The sequence below is a fragment of the Gallus gallus genome, chromosome 21, assembly GCF_016699485.2.
Source record: "Gallus gallus isolate bGalGal1 chromosome 21, bGalGal1.mat.broiler.GRCg7b, whole genome shotgun sequence".
NCBI classification, from domain to species: domain Eukaryota; kingdom Metazoa; phylum Chordata; class Aves; order Galliformes; family Phasianidae; genus Gallus; species Gallus gallus.
In genome coordinates this window covers 1244784-1260628 of record NC_052552.1, presented here as the reverse complement: position 1 = coordinate 1260628, position 15845 = coordinate 1244784, and the positions used below count along the sequence as shown (strand labels likewise).

Genomic DNA, 15845 nt, shown 5'->3' with positions numbered 1-15845 from the left:
TGTAGCCTCCAAACCTTGTGAAAATAGCAAAACATTGAAAGCCATTGAGGAATCCTGGATTAACACAGCACACAGAGCAGGGAAAAGGCTGGTGGCCTTTGGAACAACTTCTCACATTAATTTTCTTCCAATGCTGACAGCTTTGATTTATTGCCTTTAGGCTGGTTAGAAAACACCCAGACATGAGGGAAGCCAAGAGTTATGGAAAGCAAAGAAAATATGGTAAACGTGGTGATGAATAGCACTGGTAGATAGACAAACACGGCTCTGCGCTCCTACTGCCCCCCAGCACTATCTTAGAGTGGAGATGGGAACAGAGGTTTTGCTTGCACTTTCACTACTTCTGCCTTCTCTTCTAATATGTTGAATATTCTGCTAGAAATCCCATGGGAACCGTGGTTTTGTTGATTTTCTATCAGTTGGATGCCAGCTGGAGCACCAGCCAAGGGACGCCTTGGAAAACGAAGGAAAGAAATGAAATGCACAGCGGTTGGGAAAGTTCTTTAGATCATTTTGTTGTGAGAACCCGGTGCAGTGATTGCTTGCCTCTCCTCTGGCACTCAGCCATGGCCACAGGGGCTCTGTGTCTGGGGCCGATACCACAGTCCTGCACTGCAGCTCCTCCAGCCCCCATCCACCCCATCTTCTGCAGCTCATGTCTGTTCCTTCTGCCGCTTGAGATGCTGCGGACACAAGGACACCGCTGGTGGCAGCACGTGGGTATGGCTCAGGTCAATGATCCAAGCATTCAAGGGGAGTAGCAGACTGCCAAATACGAGACACGAGAACATGGTGCTGGTGCACAGCCAGCATTGCTTGCAAGGGGTTCTTCCTTAGGAATCACATCAGTGCGTTACATCCCACAGAATTTGGGAAGGTCGGTTGGATTCCTGTAGGTCACTGAAACTGTTTGCTGAGAAAGCCCGGCTGCTCGGTGCTCCCTTTGGCTGTATCAGATTCATGTTTACAGAAGAACCACACCAAAATGGACCAAATAGCTGAGGAACAAAACATGGGGAGAGTTGTCTTTGGTTTCATCAATGGTTTTAAATATTTAGAAAGCACACTGTAAACACGTGAAGAGAAATCTGTGTGCCTGCTCTCCGTGTTCGGAGCTGCTGGGACTTACAGGCGCAGAGCTGATGTTTCAGACTTTCCACCACTTATATATGCTCGTGTCATTACAGCTCTTCGCTCAGCCCAAATTGCTGGCACAGCGTCCTGAAATGTTTCTCATTAGTAAACTTTTCATAACCTCCAAAACTGTAACAACTGTAGAATGAAGCATACCAGGATGCCAGCTGGAGCTGGCACTTGGCGCGGGGCTCTCAGCGCTGTTTGCTTAGCTGGATGTGAAGGATGTTCCGGACCAGCTAGCAGGGCATGTGACTGAGTTTTGACCTAAACCACTGGCTCCATTCCAGAGATCTTGCATACTTCATGGGAATGCTTTCCACTTGTTGCTTTCATACCTCAGACGCAGCTTTTAACAATTTGAGCATAAACCCAAGCCCAACAGCCATCAGAATACAGTTAGAAGTAATGGCACTTGGCTATAGAAAGTAGCGATGAGATTCCAGAGCAGCTCAGGATGCATTTAGTGCTGAGTTAACAGTGTTCCAATGGTACAGCTCTGCTTTCCCCTTTTTCCCTTCTCAAAATCCCAGCATCTCTGCTGCCTTTTAAAGGCTCTGCTATGGGTAGACCTGGAGCACCACCCTTGGTCTGGCGTAGGGGACTTTCGTAGAATCATAGAATTGCTCAGGTTGGAAAAGACCATAAAGATCATCAAGTCCAACCACGGATCATCAAGTCCAACCTCAGTTCCCTTCCTCCCGTAACTCTTCATGGGCAGCCCGTAGGAGCAGGAGCTCCCTGTGGCCCCAGCTTTGCCATTTCCCCAGGAAAGATTCATTTGTGGCTGAGTGATTGGAGCTCAGCTTGGTGAAATTGTGTTACCTGGTTCAGTTTCCTGGGCTTTTCATTTACAAATGACCACGACTATTTATTCTAAATGTATTAATTTTCAACCCAAAGACTTTCATGTATGCATAATTTATATCATTCCTCGCTATAGCTCTTATTTTTTTTTTCCCCAATGTGGAAAATAGCGTATGAAGTCTGAGCAGTCCTCAGATGCTGAATTCCAAATTGTCTGAATTAACTCTGAATCCCAGTGGCTTCCACACCTTCCCAGTTGTTCATCACTTGCAGGGTTTATAGCATTTTAGATGTTACTATTAACTCCAGGCACCCCTAGAGATACCAGCGAGACTCTGCGAGTCTAAAGAGTAGAGGAGCATGACGGAGTCCTCAGAGCTGTTCCAATTTAGCAGTGTAGTAATTTAAGTCTCCTTCAAATGAGCAATGAGTTGTAATTTTTTATACATTTTATAATTTGTTTACAGTTTCACTTCCCTTCCTTTAATACCTTTTAGGAATTAGAAAATGAATGTGTTTTCCCTCTGTTTAGATTCCTTTTTCCTATTTAGTGAACATTGATTTTACTCGCCCAGTGCTTTTGTTCACTGCCAAAATTAACACCTCTGTTCGGCACTGCTTTCCAGAGGGCCTGGAAATATCCTGGGGCCAGTAATGGTGTTGGGCTCCACTCTCTTCTTCCTGGTGTCGCTCAGCACAGCCGAGGTGCCCTCATGGGATGGATGAAAGGAAGGAAGAGCTGAACAAAGCCTTTTGGATGAGCAGTTATGTGCTCCTCCAAACCCTTCCTTTCCTGCAGGCTGAGCCCACCTCCAACACACAGCTCAGAGAGAACCTCTTGGCTGAGCTGCTGGGATGAGAGGGAATGGCCTTAAGTTGTGCTGGGGGAGGGTCAGGTTGGGTAGTAGGAACATTTCTACTCCAAAGGAGTGATGAGGCAGTGGCACAGCTGCCCTGCCACGTGGGAGAGTCCCCATCCCTGGAGGTGCTCAGTGTGGAGATGTGGCACTGAGGGACCTGGTCAGTGGGTCAGTGGTGTTGGGTTGGTGTTGGACTGGATGGTCCTGGAAGTCTTTTCCAACCTTAATGATCCTATGGTTCTATGATCAGGCTTGAGCTGCATGTGCAGGGTTACGTGCTGGGTGCAAGCATGGAAAGCCATGCTGCACATCAAGGATCTGCAGGGAGGACTGAAGGGGAGGGTTTGGGCCATGTGGTGCCCATAAAAATGGATGCAAAACGTTTCTGAAGTATATGAAATCTGCAGATAGTTGTTCTGCGTTTCAAAAGTGTTGAATATATATGTATATATATATATATTGAAAAAAAGCTCAACAGGAGTTTAAATAAACACAGGCAAGTGAGTCAGCAAGAAGATATAAAATCATCAGGAAAGGCTGAGTTTGTTTTAATATGGGGATTACTGTAAACACCAGGAGTGCATGGTAACAATTTGTAGCCCATATGTTTTGAAATATCATAACTGGTGTCAATAAACACATTAAAATGCAACTTCAAAGAGCAGTGTGGATATTTGGAGCGTCACGAAGACCTTGCGAAACGGGGATTTGGGATGGAAACAAGTATGGGAGCAATCAAACACAGCTCCTATGTGAAGAAAGGGGTCTTGTCGAGTTGTTAGAGCTAAGCATCTGTGATGGTGATTACTGCTTCTTGCTGGCTGGGAGCTCGCTCTGCCCCTGATTCCTTTCACTCTCTCCCTGCCCTTCCACCCCTGTGTGCACTGAGCCACCAACTGAGGGTTTTAGGGCACGGAGAAGGGTGGACACCTTCCCTTGTGTGTCCCCCATATGTGGTGGTATTCTGAACATTTGGTTTGTGTTGCTTCCTGAATCCTTCCTTGAGCTTGTAGGAAATTAAGAAAGAAAAAGTGGGGAAGATCCCAAAATAATCTGGCGTGGCAAAGCAGGGAGAGGAACATCTCTCAGCCAGTGCCTGCTCCTGCTCGCGTCTCTCTTCTGCTCGTGACCCTTCTAGGTTTTTATTCCTGCCACTATAGGTGCTACACGTGTGGGGTTTGTGTGGGCACAGACTGAGTTAGCTGATCCTTCTCCCTCTGGTTTTACTGCAGGGAAATGGGGACCTTCCAGAGCGCATCATGGCCTGGCCTGGATCACACAGGGGACCTATGGAGGAGGATGGAGCCCAGCAGTGACATGATCAGCAAAGCACAAGGGATGCTTGAGCTGGTAAGTGCAAACACATGCTCAGCACTATACATAAAGTGAGCAGGAGTGGCCCCAAACCAGCATGTTTTGCTATCTCTGGGTTTTTACAACCCAGTGTCTCTTCTGTGAGGGCAGATCACAGCTTCTGCTGAGCACAGGCAGCAATTTCACTCACTCTGTTACAAACCCTATAGCAACAAAGTTGACTCCCACATACCCTTTTTTAAGGCGATTTATGACAGAAGCAATCTGAAGGAACAGATGAGCATTTCTGCACCTAGGTTCAACTGCCATCTAATGATCACAGTCACTATTCCCCTGTTTTAATACCAAACATCATGTTCCAAACGGAGTGCTTCCCTGCAAGCCGCAGGCAGGCCATGTGGGACTAAATGGGACTTCCAGTGTGATGAATATAGCAGCGTCTTAAGTGATTAGGACACCTGTTGACGTTAATATAGAAGCATGCATGAAAACAAGTGTGCCACGCTGAAATATATGTACACAAATATTAAGAGGATTAGAGAAATTGCTAAAATGGATAGTGTGGCGTTTAACGCCAACATGTCTGGAATCCAGGCAGGATGGAAATAACACACACTGAGCTGCTCCCTTGTTTTCCTCTTTAGTGGCTCATCTGGGGTGTGAACGCTGTACAAGGGGATCATTTGCTTGCATTTAAGATTTCTGCTTAAAGTATGTCTTTGTTTGGAATCGGCCTCCGATTCATAACCACCTTCCTTTAGTAGCTGGCACCTCTGCCATGCAAGCTGCAAGAAAAAGTAATTAAATTTAATAGAAGCCACCCTGGCTTTGAAGCTGCCCTGGATTAAGAGCCACAAGGAGAAGCAATTAAACTGCAGCAGCCAAGGGTTCGATCTGAAGTTATATGGTGACTTTTTTTCTTTGGAGGAAATTTTCTCTGTAAGTGGATTTGGATTGTCAAACCCAATTGGATTCGAAAGCGCAGAAACTTCCTTTGGTGGGAAATTTTGTCCTGAAGCAAAAGGAAAAAATAATGAGAGGCGAAATGGGGATCGGTTGTGAGGATCCAGGATATTTGTAGCCCTTTTCCATACGTTCCATTGAAGAGTTCAGCAGAGTGCTGAAGGGAAAGGGAAGCGTGCAAGAACAGCTGTGTGCCTGTTTGTTTGCAGGCAGGTCGGCTTATGAGCAGCCTAGCACAGAGATTCATTAGGGGAAGGGATTCCTTCTCACCAAACAGGGTGAGAAGTGTGGCTTAAAGCTGATGGGGATTCTTAAACCGGCAAGAGGCAGAGATTATTTTTCACTTCTGTGTTTTTACCAAAAAATAGTCTTTAAATGAAGCAACAGGGATAGAAAAAAGGACTTCAGAATGCCACAGGCAGTGCCCAACGTAGTTCTGCCTATTTAAAAGTGTTATTCAGAAGTTTCCCATAAAAGATCAGAAAGCATTCACTGAAAAACACTTTCTTCCAGTGCAGATGTTCTGCACAAAAGCGAACTAGCAATGCAGTTAGCACCTGTAGGCAGGCAAAACTGTCCTAATCTTCACCAGCTCTTGGAATTACATGTAAGTAGCTAAGCCATGGTACATGTGAAGCCTTTAATTATTGCCATAGATGTATTTTGCAATACCTGCCCTTCTGAGAAACAGGTGCTGTGAGGCTCAGTATGGGGATACCTTTGGTGGTCTGTGATCTATGGATGGGACTTGGTGAACGGATGTTCCCCCGGCTGGAGTCGTGGCACAGCTGCCCTAGGCATTTCCAGGGAAGTGTCTGGAATGCTGTGTCTTGCAGGGAAATATATTATTCTATCACTGGCCTTTATGAGGTAGCTGGGGGCAGACATGCCCACCCCCACCCTGCACACCCCCAAGGAGGCTGCCCTGGCAACGGTGACCACCCTTTAAAAGGCTGAAAACACCGAAAAACCCCCAGAAAAACGCTGCCAGTGAGCTGCTCTGGGGGCTGTCAGCTCTGTGAGGAATGTTTGACCCCAGCGTTTTGGATGTCCCAGCTGTAATCTTTGACAACGGGTCTGGATTGTGCAAGGCGGGGATCGCAGGGGACGGTGGCCCAAGGTCAGTTATCACATCGATCGTCGGTCGCTCAAGAGTCAAATCTGCAATGCTGGGAGCTGGGATGAAAGAGTACTACGTAGGAGAAGAAGCTCAGTCCAAAAGAGGGATCCTGACTTTGAATTATCCCATTGACCATGGCATCGTTACATCCTGGGATGACATGGAAAGGATCTGGAGACACGTCTATGACTACGAGCTAAGAGTGAAAGCCAGCGAAAGACCCGTGCTGCTCACAGAACCCCCCCTCAACCCCCTGCAGAACCGGGAAAGAATGACTGAGATCATGTTTGAGGGCTTCATGGTGCCCGCCATGTACGTGGCAGTCCAGGCTGCGTTGGCCCTCTACGCGTCTGCCCGCACCACCGGCATAGTTCTGGACAGCGGGGATGGCGTCACCCACACCGTCCCCATTTACGAGGGGTACTGCCTGCCCCATGCCGTGTCCAGGCTGGATATCGCTGGCCGGGATATCACTGAGTATTTTATGAGGCTCCTTTTGGAGAGCGGATACTCTTTCGTTAGCACCGCTGAAAGGGAAATTGTGAAAGATATCAAAGAGAAGCTGTGCTATGTGGCTCTAGACCCCACTCTGGAAATGAAAGCAAGTCCAGAAGAAATCATGAAAGAATACAGATTACCTGACAGCAACATCATTCAGATAGGCAGCCAGCTCTTTCGTGCACCAGAGACCCTTTTTGTACCTGCCAACGTTGGCATTGAAGCAGCTGGTGTGCACAAAATGCTCTTCAACAGCGTCACAAAGTGCGACATCGATGTGCGCAGGGATCTGTATGGCAACGTGCTGCTCTCGGGAGGCTCCACGCTCTTCCCTGGCCTGGAGGAGCGCATCCTGAAGGAGATGCACCTGCAGGTGCCTGTGGGGATGCTCGTGAAAATCATTGCCCCTCCCGAGAGGAAGTACAGCGTGTGGGTCGGGGCCTCCGTCCTCTCCTGCCTGACCTCCTTCAAATCAATGTGGATCACCGTGAGGGACTACGGGGATTTTGGGGCAGCTGTCGTCCACCGGAAATGCTGTTAAGGAGAACATCAGACCAAGTGAGTGTCTTCAGAGCAAAACGTGAGCAACAGGCCCTGACGAGGGCTGAATGAGCAGAAGGGGGCTAAAGCTGCTGCGCATTTCCTGGCTGACAAATCCTTTATGGAAATAAAACATTAAATCATTGGTAACCGGGGCTTTGACTCCTCTTACTGCTTATCTTCTCTAAGGGGAGCACTGCTTCTATGCCTCACCATTTCTTCCCTTTCCTTTCCTCACAGTCAAAGGGATGCAGTGGTTCCCAGCTGACACACCGCCTCTCTAGGAGTCACCTGGGGAGCAGCACACCTCCTCTGCTGGAGGTTCTTCCCTCTGAGCTCTTTGCAATATCTGGGTTTTTTCTATTCTAAAGCTAGATCGCATGTTATTTCTAACCCCATTAAAAATGTTTCCTTTTGAAGCCCGGCAAACCCCCAAACAGAATTCAAATATAAATCAATGCAAATGCAATTACTGTAGCCGACCCTCCTCTGTGCCTGAGGGCCTGAAAAAATTCATTGATTCTCTGCTGCAATTTATCAGGGAAGTGTGAACACCCAGCTCCCCTCCCAAGCACCCATTGCAGATGCCACTGTGGGCTTTGTGAGCTCGGTGGTGCCATGCCCTCTTGTGATGCAGGGACAGAATGCTCTGGTGCTGCTGGGTGCCTGGCAGGTCTGCCCATCCTGTGCACAATGTCAGGCACGGTGGCAGCCGGGGCACCCGTGGTGGTTTTTGACAATGGCTCTGGGCAGTGCAAGGCTGGGCTGTCAGGGGAGCAGGCACCCCGTTCGGTTATTCCTACCATTGTGGGCTACCCCAAATTCACGTTTGTCATGATCGGAATGGAGCACAGGGACTGGTACGTTGGGGAGGAAGCCCAGTCCAAAAGGGGCATTTTGTCTTTAACTTACCCAATGGAAAACGGAGTGGTGACATCCTGGGACAACATGGAGAAGATCTGGAGATACCTGTACGAACACGAGCTCGGAGTGAAGCCCAGCGAGGGGCCGGTGCTGCTGACCGAGACCCCCCTCAACCCCCCATCCCACCGAGAGAAGATGGCTGAGCTGATGTTCGAGAGCTTCCAGGTGCCTGCGCTCTACGTGGCCCTGCAGGGGCTGGCAGCCCTCCACGCCTGCGCCCGCACCACCGGCATGGTGCTGGACAGCGGGGACGGTGTCACCGTCACCGTCCCCATCCATGGAGGCAGCTGCCTGCTGCAGGGCGTTACCAGGCTGGATTTTGCAGGCAGAGGGATCACCAAGTACCTGGCCAGGCTCCTCATGGAGATAGGGCACTCCTTCGTGAGCGCAACAGAGAAGGAGATAGTCAGGGATATGAAGGAGAAGCTGTGCTACGTCGCTTTAGATCCTATCAAAAAAATGCAGCAAAAGCCTGAAAATCTGATGTGTGAGTACATGCTCCCTGATGGAAGGACTGTCAAGGCAGGAGATCAGCTGTTCCGAGCTCCCGAGGCACTTTTTGCACCCGCAGAGGTGCAAATCCAAGGAGCAGGGGTGGTGGGGATGATCCTGCAGAGCGCTGCCAAGTGCAGCACGCACATCCGGACGGACGTCCTGAGGAACGTGGTGCTCGTGGGTGGCTCCACGCTTTTCCGAGGCTTCAAGGAGAGGCTCCTGAAGGAGCTGCAGGCCGAAGTCCCCAGCGCAACCCCCGTCAAGATCATCTCGCCAAAAAATCGGATGCACTCGGTGTGGATCGGTGCCTCGTTGCTCGCCAACTCAACATCGCTTCGCAACATGTGGGTGAGCAGGGAAGACTACAGCGAAGTCGGACCAACAGTGCTCCAGAGGAAATCCTTTTGAGAAGTATGACCGTCCAGGAATTGTCTTAAAGTGCCAATCTGAACAGCTGGAGAGCAGTTAATAAATCAGTACAAAAATAATTGATTTGTGCTAAGTGATTTTATAGCTTGGTAAAGAAAGATCCCTTGTGCATTGGGCTGAAGAAAGAGACCTTGTTCGGGGCATTTTTGCTCTCCAAGATGTTGGTTTTAATTCTAGGAGCGTGTTGATCCCTGCTAGAACTGCAAACAGTTTGTCAGACTTTTAAACACTTGAGAACGAGGCACCTCCAGCCCGTGCCCGGGGGGCTGGCTCCCTGCCACGCACCATAAACCTCCAAAGAGTGGAAGGAGACCTCTGATGGAGAAATAGAGGGCCCATGGGGTTTGCCGACTCCTCACCATTGCTTCTGGCAGTTCTGGAGAAGCTCAGAGAGGACTGAGCCTCTACATTTGGTCTTGGTCACAAAATGGAAGCAAGTGGGTCTGGCTGCTGCAGACTGAGAGCACCTCCACACCATTACTGTGTGATTTGCTGTGTCACCTCATGTAAAACATTGCCCACCCGTGGGATTTAACTAATATTCTAGCATAAGGACCACGTGAGACTACATTTAGGCACATGATGCTAAGGCTAGTAACTCATCAGAGGGCACAAGGGGAAAGATACGCAGTTGGGTTGTGCTCTCAGAGGGTTCCAGAACAAACTTTGGGATGTTGGGCATCCATGAGAAGGTGGAGGCAGCTGCTGGCGCTGCTTCTCCTTGGCTGAAGCCGAACACATAAGATGTTATTTCTCTGCAGCTAGAGGAAGTGACAGAATAATCCTGCAAACGCTTGCTTGAATTACCAAACAAATCTGCCTTGCTGAGCTCACCGAGCATTTTTTGGAGTGCTGAGAGTTATAAAAAAAAAAAAAGCTTAGCTGGAGTAAATGCCATGGCGAACTGATGGGGTTTCACACAACAAAGGTGTGAATTTTCAGCAGTGAAATTCGCATTCAGGTAATCTGGAAATGGTGCATTTACAGAGCTCATCTTTACCTACACCTGCAAATACGTGCACTACATCAAATCAGGCAATAGAAACCTCATCATTTGTGAAACTAATTAGCACTATGAATTATGCGTTGTTCAAAAATCGTTTCAAAAACCCCCGGGGTGTATCTGAGCACTTGTTGGGTTCACTCAAGAGCAACGTGCAAGTAGGAAAAAGAGAGGAAATCTGCCTTGTGAATTATTCAGCCCCGTGTCTGCCTGCTTTCATTCGGCGCTGGAGGTGAATCTTCAAACTCATTGATGCCCTCTGCTGCCCTGGGACTGATCAGCCATCCCTCTGCTCCTCCCTGCACTTCAAAGAATCCCAGTGCTGTTCTCCTGTTCTACAAGATGTAACAAGTGCTGTGAATGGGCCACGTCCAACCCATACTCAGCTGCTTCCAACCCCGCAGAAGAGGAGGGGGAGATGGAAGAGCAGAGAACAGAGGCGAGGAGGGGAGAGTGAGCTGTGGGTGACTCCGGAGCACAAAGCAATGGGCCTGGGGTGAAACACATCTCTTTGCTGCCCTGCTTGGTCCCTGCAGCTTCAGAAAGTGGAGCTACACACTGCTGCATCAAGTCGACACAAGTATGCAGAGCGCTTTCAGAGCTGTTATGAAATCTGAATCAGCAAACTTGGATCTTTCTTCTATTACAGTATGTTACCTTTTAGCAGCCCACTGGATATGTGTAAACAAACGTGGTACAACTGTAGACAGTTTAAATATTTTACAGCTCACTGACTTCCATATGAGGAGGGATTTGGAGTAACTTAAGTGTTTAGACTCCTGCTCCAATAATCTAATGCAAATACGAATGCAAACAGCGGAGTGCTGGAAAGCAGAGGGAGCCCCAGAGAGCGTGCAAGTCAAGGTGGTTGTCAGGAAGGAGGGAAGCGAAGCAGCACAGGCAATAACTGCACAACTGATGCAGACACGAAACGTGTTTGGAGAGTGACACCTAGCAGGGCTGCGCGTGCTTGTAGCAGTGTCACCTTGCAGAGCACAGTGTTGCTCGGTGTAATCCAGGGTGGATTCATTGGTACCAAAATGGTTCAACACAGAGGGACCTGTCTCAGCTCCTCGCTGCCGAAAATCATTCAACAAACCCTTATTAGGGGTATGTAGCACCCACAGTATTGGCTTGGCCTGGCTGCTTCCATTTACCACCGAGACGTGACTTTGCTCAAGGGCACGCGATGAGATAGCAGACGTTGGCATGTGTTCCAGGAGACTTTATCAGCCTCTCCAGTCCTTGGTCACCTTGTGCTTCCATCACCGCGCAGAGCACTGGGAATTCATTACTCCAGTTAGGCTGCATTTTCACACTGAAGATGTGTCAGCGATTGGGGACCGCATTCCCTTTGCCCTCATGGCACAGAAAGTGGTCCCTCTGATGTGTCCCCACCCGCCCTGTGGGCGCACGGTATGTGTGAGTGCCTGGGATCTGCCTGGCCTGGGGAAGTAGCTGCAGGCTGCTGAAGATCAGAAACACAAAATCATTGGGGAAGTTTGCACTAAGCTCACGTAAGCATCTCAATCTGCTCCCAGTAATTTTGCCCTCCCTCCCTCCCCAAGTCTCATTTAAGTTTCAGTTCAGCAACAGCCCTTTATTTTCTTTTAAATGTCAAACAATTCATCATTTTGCACTTTCCCTATTCCCCGTGAATCTAAAGGTTTTATTGCTATGCAGCAGTGTCAGCCTGGGACAATGCGCGCTGATTACCCAAAACAATGCAGTTCTTGTCACCCTGCCCATGAGCTCTTGAGAAATGCACAAGAGCTCTTGCTTTCCCCCTCTTCTCCCTGTTGTCATCTGCACAGTAATAAGACCGGGTTCAAATACCCACTAGACAAATAGTTATTATCTGTATTATTCAATCTCCCATCCCCTGCCCTGGTCTGTGCTGGGCTATGTGAGCACAGCACAGGGATGGTGATGGATGGACAGGTGGTTCTGAGCACAGCACCAACAGAGCAGAGCCATGCAGGGCCTGGAGCTGCGTTGTGTCCCCACGGTGATGCTGAGCTGTGCAGGCACTGCACACACACGTGCACCCACACGTGCACACACACACACTGATTTTATTGAGCCATTTTGTGCAACTATTTTATATATGGACTTTTTTTTTTTTAATTTGGAAAACTTCAGAGCACTTTTTTTTCACAGACAGTAAAGTGAGCGTTGCTGAGATTCATTAGTCCCCTTTCCCCCTGTGTGTAAATGGATCTCTCTCAGTTATGCAATGCAAGGGTACACAACCATGAAAAGTGCAGAGGCAGCCAAAAAAAGCATTGTTCTGGACTTGGACGTGTAAAATATTCATATTCAATAATAAAAAAATAAAAAAAAAACCCAGCCCTTAATAAAAAATTCAAGGGGTAAAGTATGCATTGTCGCTCCATCCCCAGGGCTGCAGCAGTTTCCAGACCGACATGTTCCGTGGGTTTTCGCTGCCTTGTTTTACTCGATTAATTCAAAACCAATTCACTCTCAGGCATCCCAGCATTAGGTGCCTAAATTGACTCTGATTTCTCTGAGGGCTGTGTCTCTATGACTACAGGAGCAGCCGGTAGGAGCTGTGGCTGCTCAGGGCACCCAGCGTGCAGCCATGTGGTGGAGGTCCCTATGCACCAACAGATAGTCCCAAATGGTGCTAGAAGCAGAAGGATGGGGCAGGGGAGACCCTCCACTGAGGTTCAGATTGGACTGTAGGAACGATTACTTCTCAGAAAGAACAGCGATGCATTGGCACTGCTGCCCAGGGGGTGGTGGAGTGCCCATCCCTGGAAGGTGTTCAGGAACAGCGGAGATGGGGCACTGAGGGATGTGGTCAGTGGGCATGGTGGGGTGGGTTGGGGTTGGACCTGGGGATCTCAGAGGTCTTTTCCAACCTTAATGGTTCTGTGATCCTATGATAAGATGGACAAAAGCATCTGTCACATCTGCTCAGCATTGGGCTTGCTAAAATAAGCAGTATCACTGTGCACCTCCAGCCAGGGGAAGCTGCCACTCCATGCTGCTTTCTGGGACTTTGCTTTCTGCTTTCTGGGACTTTGTCCCACGAGGATCCCATGTTCTGTGGGGCTTTGTCCCATATCCTCACTGAGTGGCAAAGTGGGACCGTGCAGCAGTGCTGTGAGCCAGCAGCAGCGAGAGCATCACAGCGCTGGTGTGGATGTTGCTGGAGAAAAGGGAGTGCAGGAACAAGAGGAGAGGCTCTGAACTTAGAATACTGTGTCTGGCGCTGAGATTTTATGAAGATATATGAGAGAAAAGAATGAGAAACTCCAAAACAACCAATGCTTCAGATGTTTCTTTTATCTGAAGTAGAGCGAGCTCAATGTTTTACACAGAACGAGTCCCAGGGAGCGTAAATCAGAGGATGTGAGCTATGGTTCATACAGACCTCAAAACGTAACTTCTTTACCTCCCACGTTCTCAGGCCAAATATTTTAACTGGAAAAGCATGTGGGACAGTCAGTGTGCGTGTTGCCCTGGGCTGTGATGGCTGTCCCCACCAAGGTGATGGGTTCTGCATCCGCAGCTCAGTGCTCACAGAGGACAACACGGGAGAGCAGTGAGGGCGTGCAGCCCCAGGCATGCAGTGCTCTCAGGGTCTGTGGTGCTGCTGTCTGCCCCACTCCTGTCTGAGAAGGGAGGCTGTTCCAAGAGCCTGCCCACGGCCGGCCGCATGGGACCACGTCGCCATCCCGAAGTTCAGAGCATCTGTCTGAATCAGTCTGCTTGCAGCCCGGCAGGATCGCCTGCTCGTTTTTGCAGTGATTCTCTCCCCCCAAAGAGCAGGGAGGGGAATGTGGTGGCGTTAAAAAGCATCGCTCGCCGCGGCTCTGAGGACATCACAGCTCAATGGCCCCGCCGGTGTCACAGCCTCAGCGAGAGCGAGGAGCTGCTGCTGAGCCTCTCAGCCCCGTAATGCGGATGAGCTGAGGAGATTTGGAAACGCTCCACTGCTCAGATCCTTCACTGCCCCGACAAATCCAAAGGGAAACACACGCGTTGCCAAAGTTGTTTCTGTGGGTCATTCCCGAATTCCGACACAAAACAGTCATTCTCAGAACAACACAGCAGAACTATTAAACCGGTGCTGGTGGTCTGATGGCTTTCTCTGAAGTACTGTCTTTCAGCCAAAGCAATATAGGTTTCCTAGAAGCACGCGCCCCCAGAGGGAGGGATGGGGGGCTCTGAAGGTACCCCAGACAATAGGCCAGATGCTGCTTCCAGCTGCGCTGTTTTAAACCCGCTGTATTCCGTAGGTTGACGTCAGAGCTGATTTTTCTTACAGCTGTGAGATCATTATTCCTTTCTGAGGGGAAGGAAGGATCCCAGCCTGCCATAGGAACCAGCTCAGCGCCAGCTGCTGCACAGAGGCTGTGTTTCCAGAGCTGCTCCGGCTTTCCTAAGGGCAAATCACCAACATCTGGGTTCATCCCATTCAGTAACTTTAAACACAGGTTAAGAAGGGAAACAGTGGGGAGAAAGAGAGAGGCTCCACCTGCCCCTGAGCTGCTGGGCTTTTATTGCTCTCCATTTACTCAAGAGCACATTTTCTGGCGAGTTGGTCATCTTCCTTGGAATCATAGAATCATTAATCATTGGAAAAGACCTCCGAGAGCCCCAAGTCCGACCCCGTGCCCACTGCCCACGTCCCTCAGTGCCACATCGCCACGGTTCTGAAGCACACCCAGGGTGCTCAGCTCTCCTGCTCTGGGCTGTGCTGCTGCTCCGTGGGCTGTGCCTGCGTGGGGCACAGTCAGCACACCCAGGTGGGACATCCTGCAGAGCAGCCGAGGGGCGGTCAGAAGGTCCCTGAGCATCACCTGCCATTCCCTCTTAGGCAGAGGACAGAGGGGCCCTCCCTGAGGCACAGATGGCCCCGAACTGCCTGGAAACGAGCAGCCTGACTCATTGGATAGCAGTCCCACCGCTTTGAGTCCCGTCCAACCGCTGTTGTTTCCGGTTGATGTTTACAGAGAAGCCTCCATGTCCGAGCTACACGTGCAGAGATTTTCTTTCAGAAGCCACGGAAGGGATTAAAAACAACAGTAATCCATGAAATTACTGCAGAATTTTTCTCTCCTCGAGTGTCCCGAGGAATTCCCCAGCTCCCAACCTGTTCCAACTGGCACCACCGTGCATCCAGCTCTAATATCAGCACAGTCTGTAATGTTTCCAATTCTTCTGCTGAGGGATTACATGAAACCGAAATAATTCTTTCCATGGGGGATTACATAGCTGCTTTGTTTCTAATATTCCAGCCCATGAATGAGGAACGTTTCCTTGGGTCCCCGTTTCTTCTTTGGCCATGGGAGCTGGTGTCACTGGGGACATCTAGGCATCAATCCATTTCATTAATTTCATTCCTAATCAATTAATTCCTAAAGGAACCTGATTAAATACTCTTTCTTAAGTCCAGGCCTTACATTTTGGCTGAACGCCCCGGGACAATTAAATTCCCATCAATTATTGGATACGGCGTTGCCTATTTTAGTGATCAAAATGCATCCACGTGGTTAATTAGACAAAAACTCACCTGGAGGAGCCGTCATCCGCTGATGGAAATGACTCCGATTTTAGGGGAAAATTGCTACTGATTTACAAGAGTTGGGATCAAATGTCAGTTCTGAAATGTTTCTTCTTTTTTTTCTGTTCAAGTACCAAAGTGTGCTTCGGGGATTTTTTTGGCAGGGGTTTTAGAGCAGGAAAATAGGAAATGAACTGGAAAATTTGAAGACTACAGCAAATA

General features: G+C 49.2%; 3 protein-coding genes across 4 annotated transcripts in view; all 3 read left to right on the top strand.

Annotated features, from left to right (window-relative positions):
• The window catches only part of PRDM16 (PR/SET domain 16), a 398575-nt gene that overhangs the window by 167394 nt on the left and 215336 nt on the right, over positions 1-15845 (top strand). For both annotated transcript variants that reach the window (XM_025142614.3, XM_004947378.5), the window contains exon 8: positions 4034-4151. The gene's annotated coding sequence lies outside the window, so the exon portion shown is untranslated. The remainder of the gene's footprint in view (positions 1-4033; positions 4152-15845) is intronic.
• LOC107049128 (actin-85C-like) lies at positions 5971-9143 on the top strand. The gene has a single exon (XM_040651291.2). It carries the CDS (start codon positions 6104-6106, stop codon positions 7235-7237), a length of 1134 nt encoding a protein of 377 aa, XP_040507225.1. The 5' UTR covers positions 5971-6103; the 3' UTR covers positions 7238-9143.
• ACTRT2 (actin related protein T2) lies at positions 7865-9143 on the top strand. Its single transcript, XM_015297095.4, has one exon. The coding sequence runs from the start codon at positions 7930-7932 to the stop codon at positions 9061-9063; it is 1134 nt and encodes a 377-aa protein (XP_015152581.3). The 5' UTR covers positions 7865-7929; the 3' UTR covers positions 9064-9143.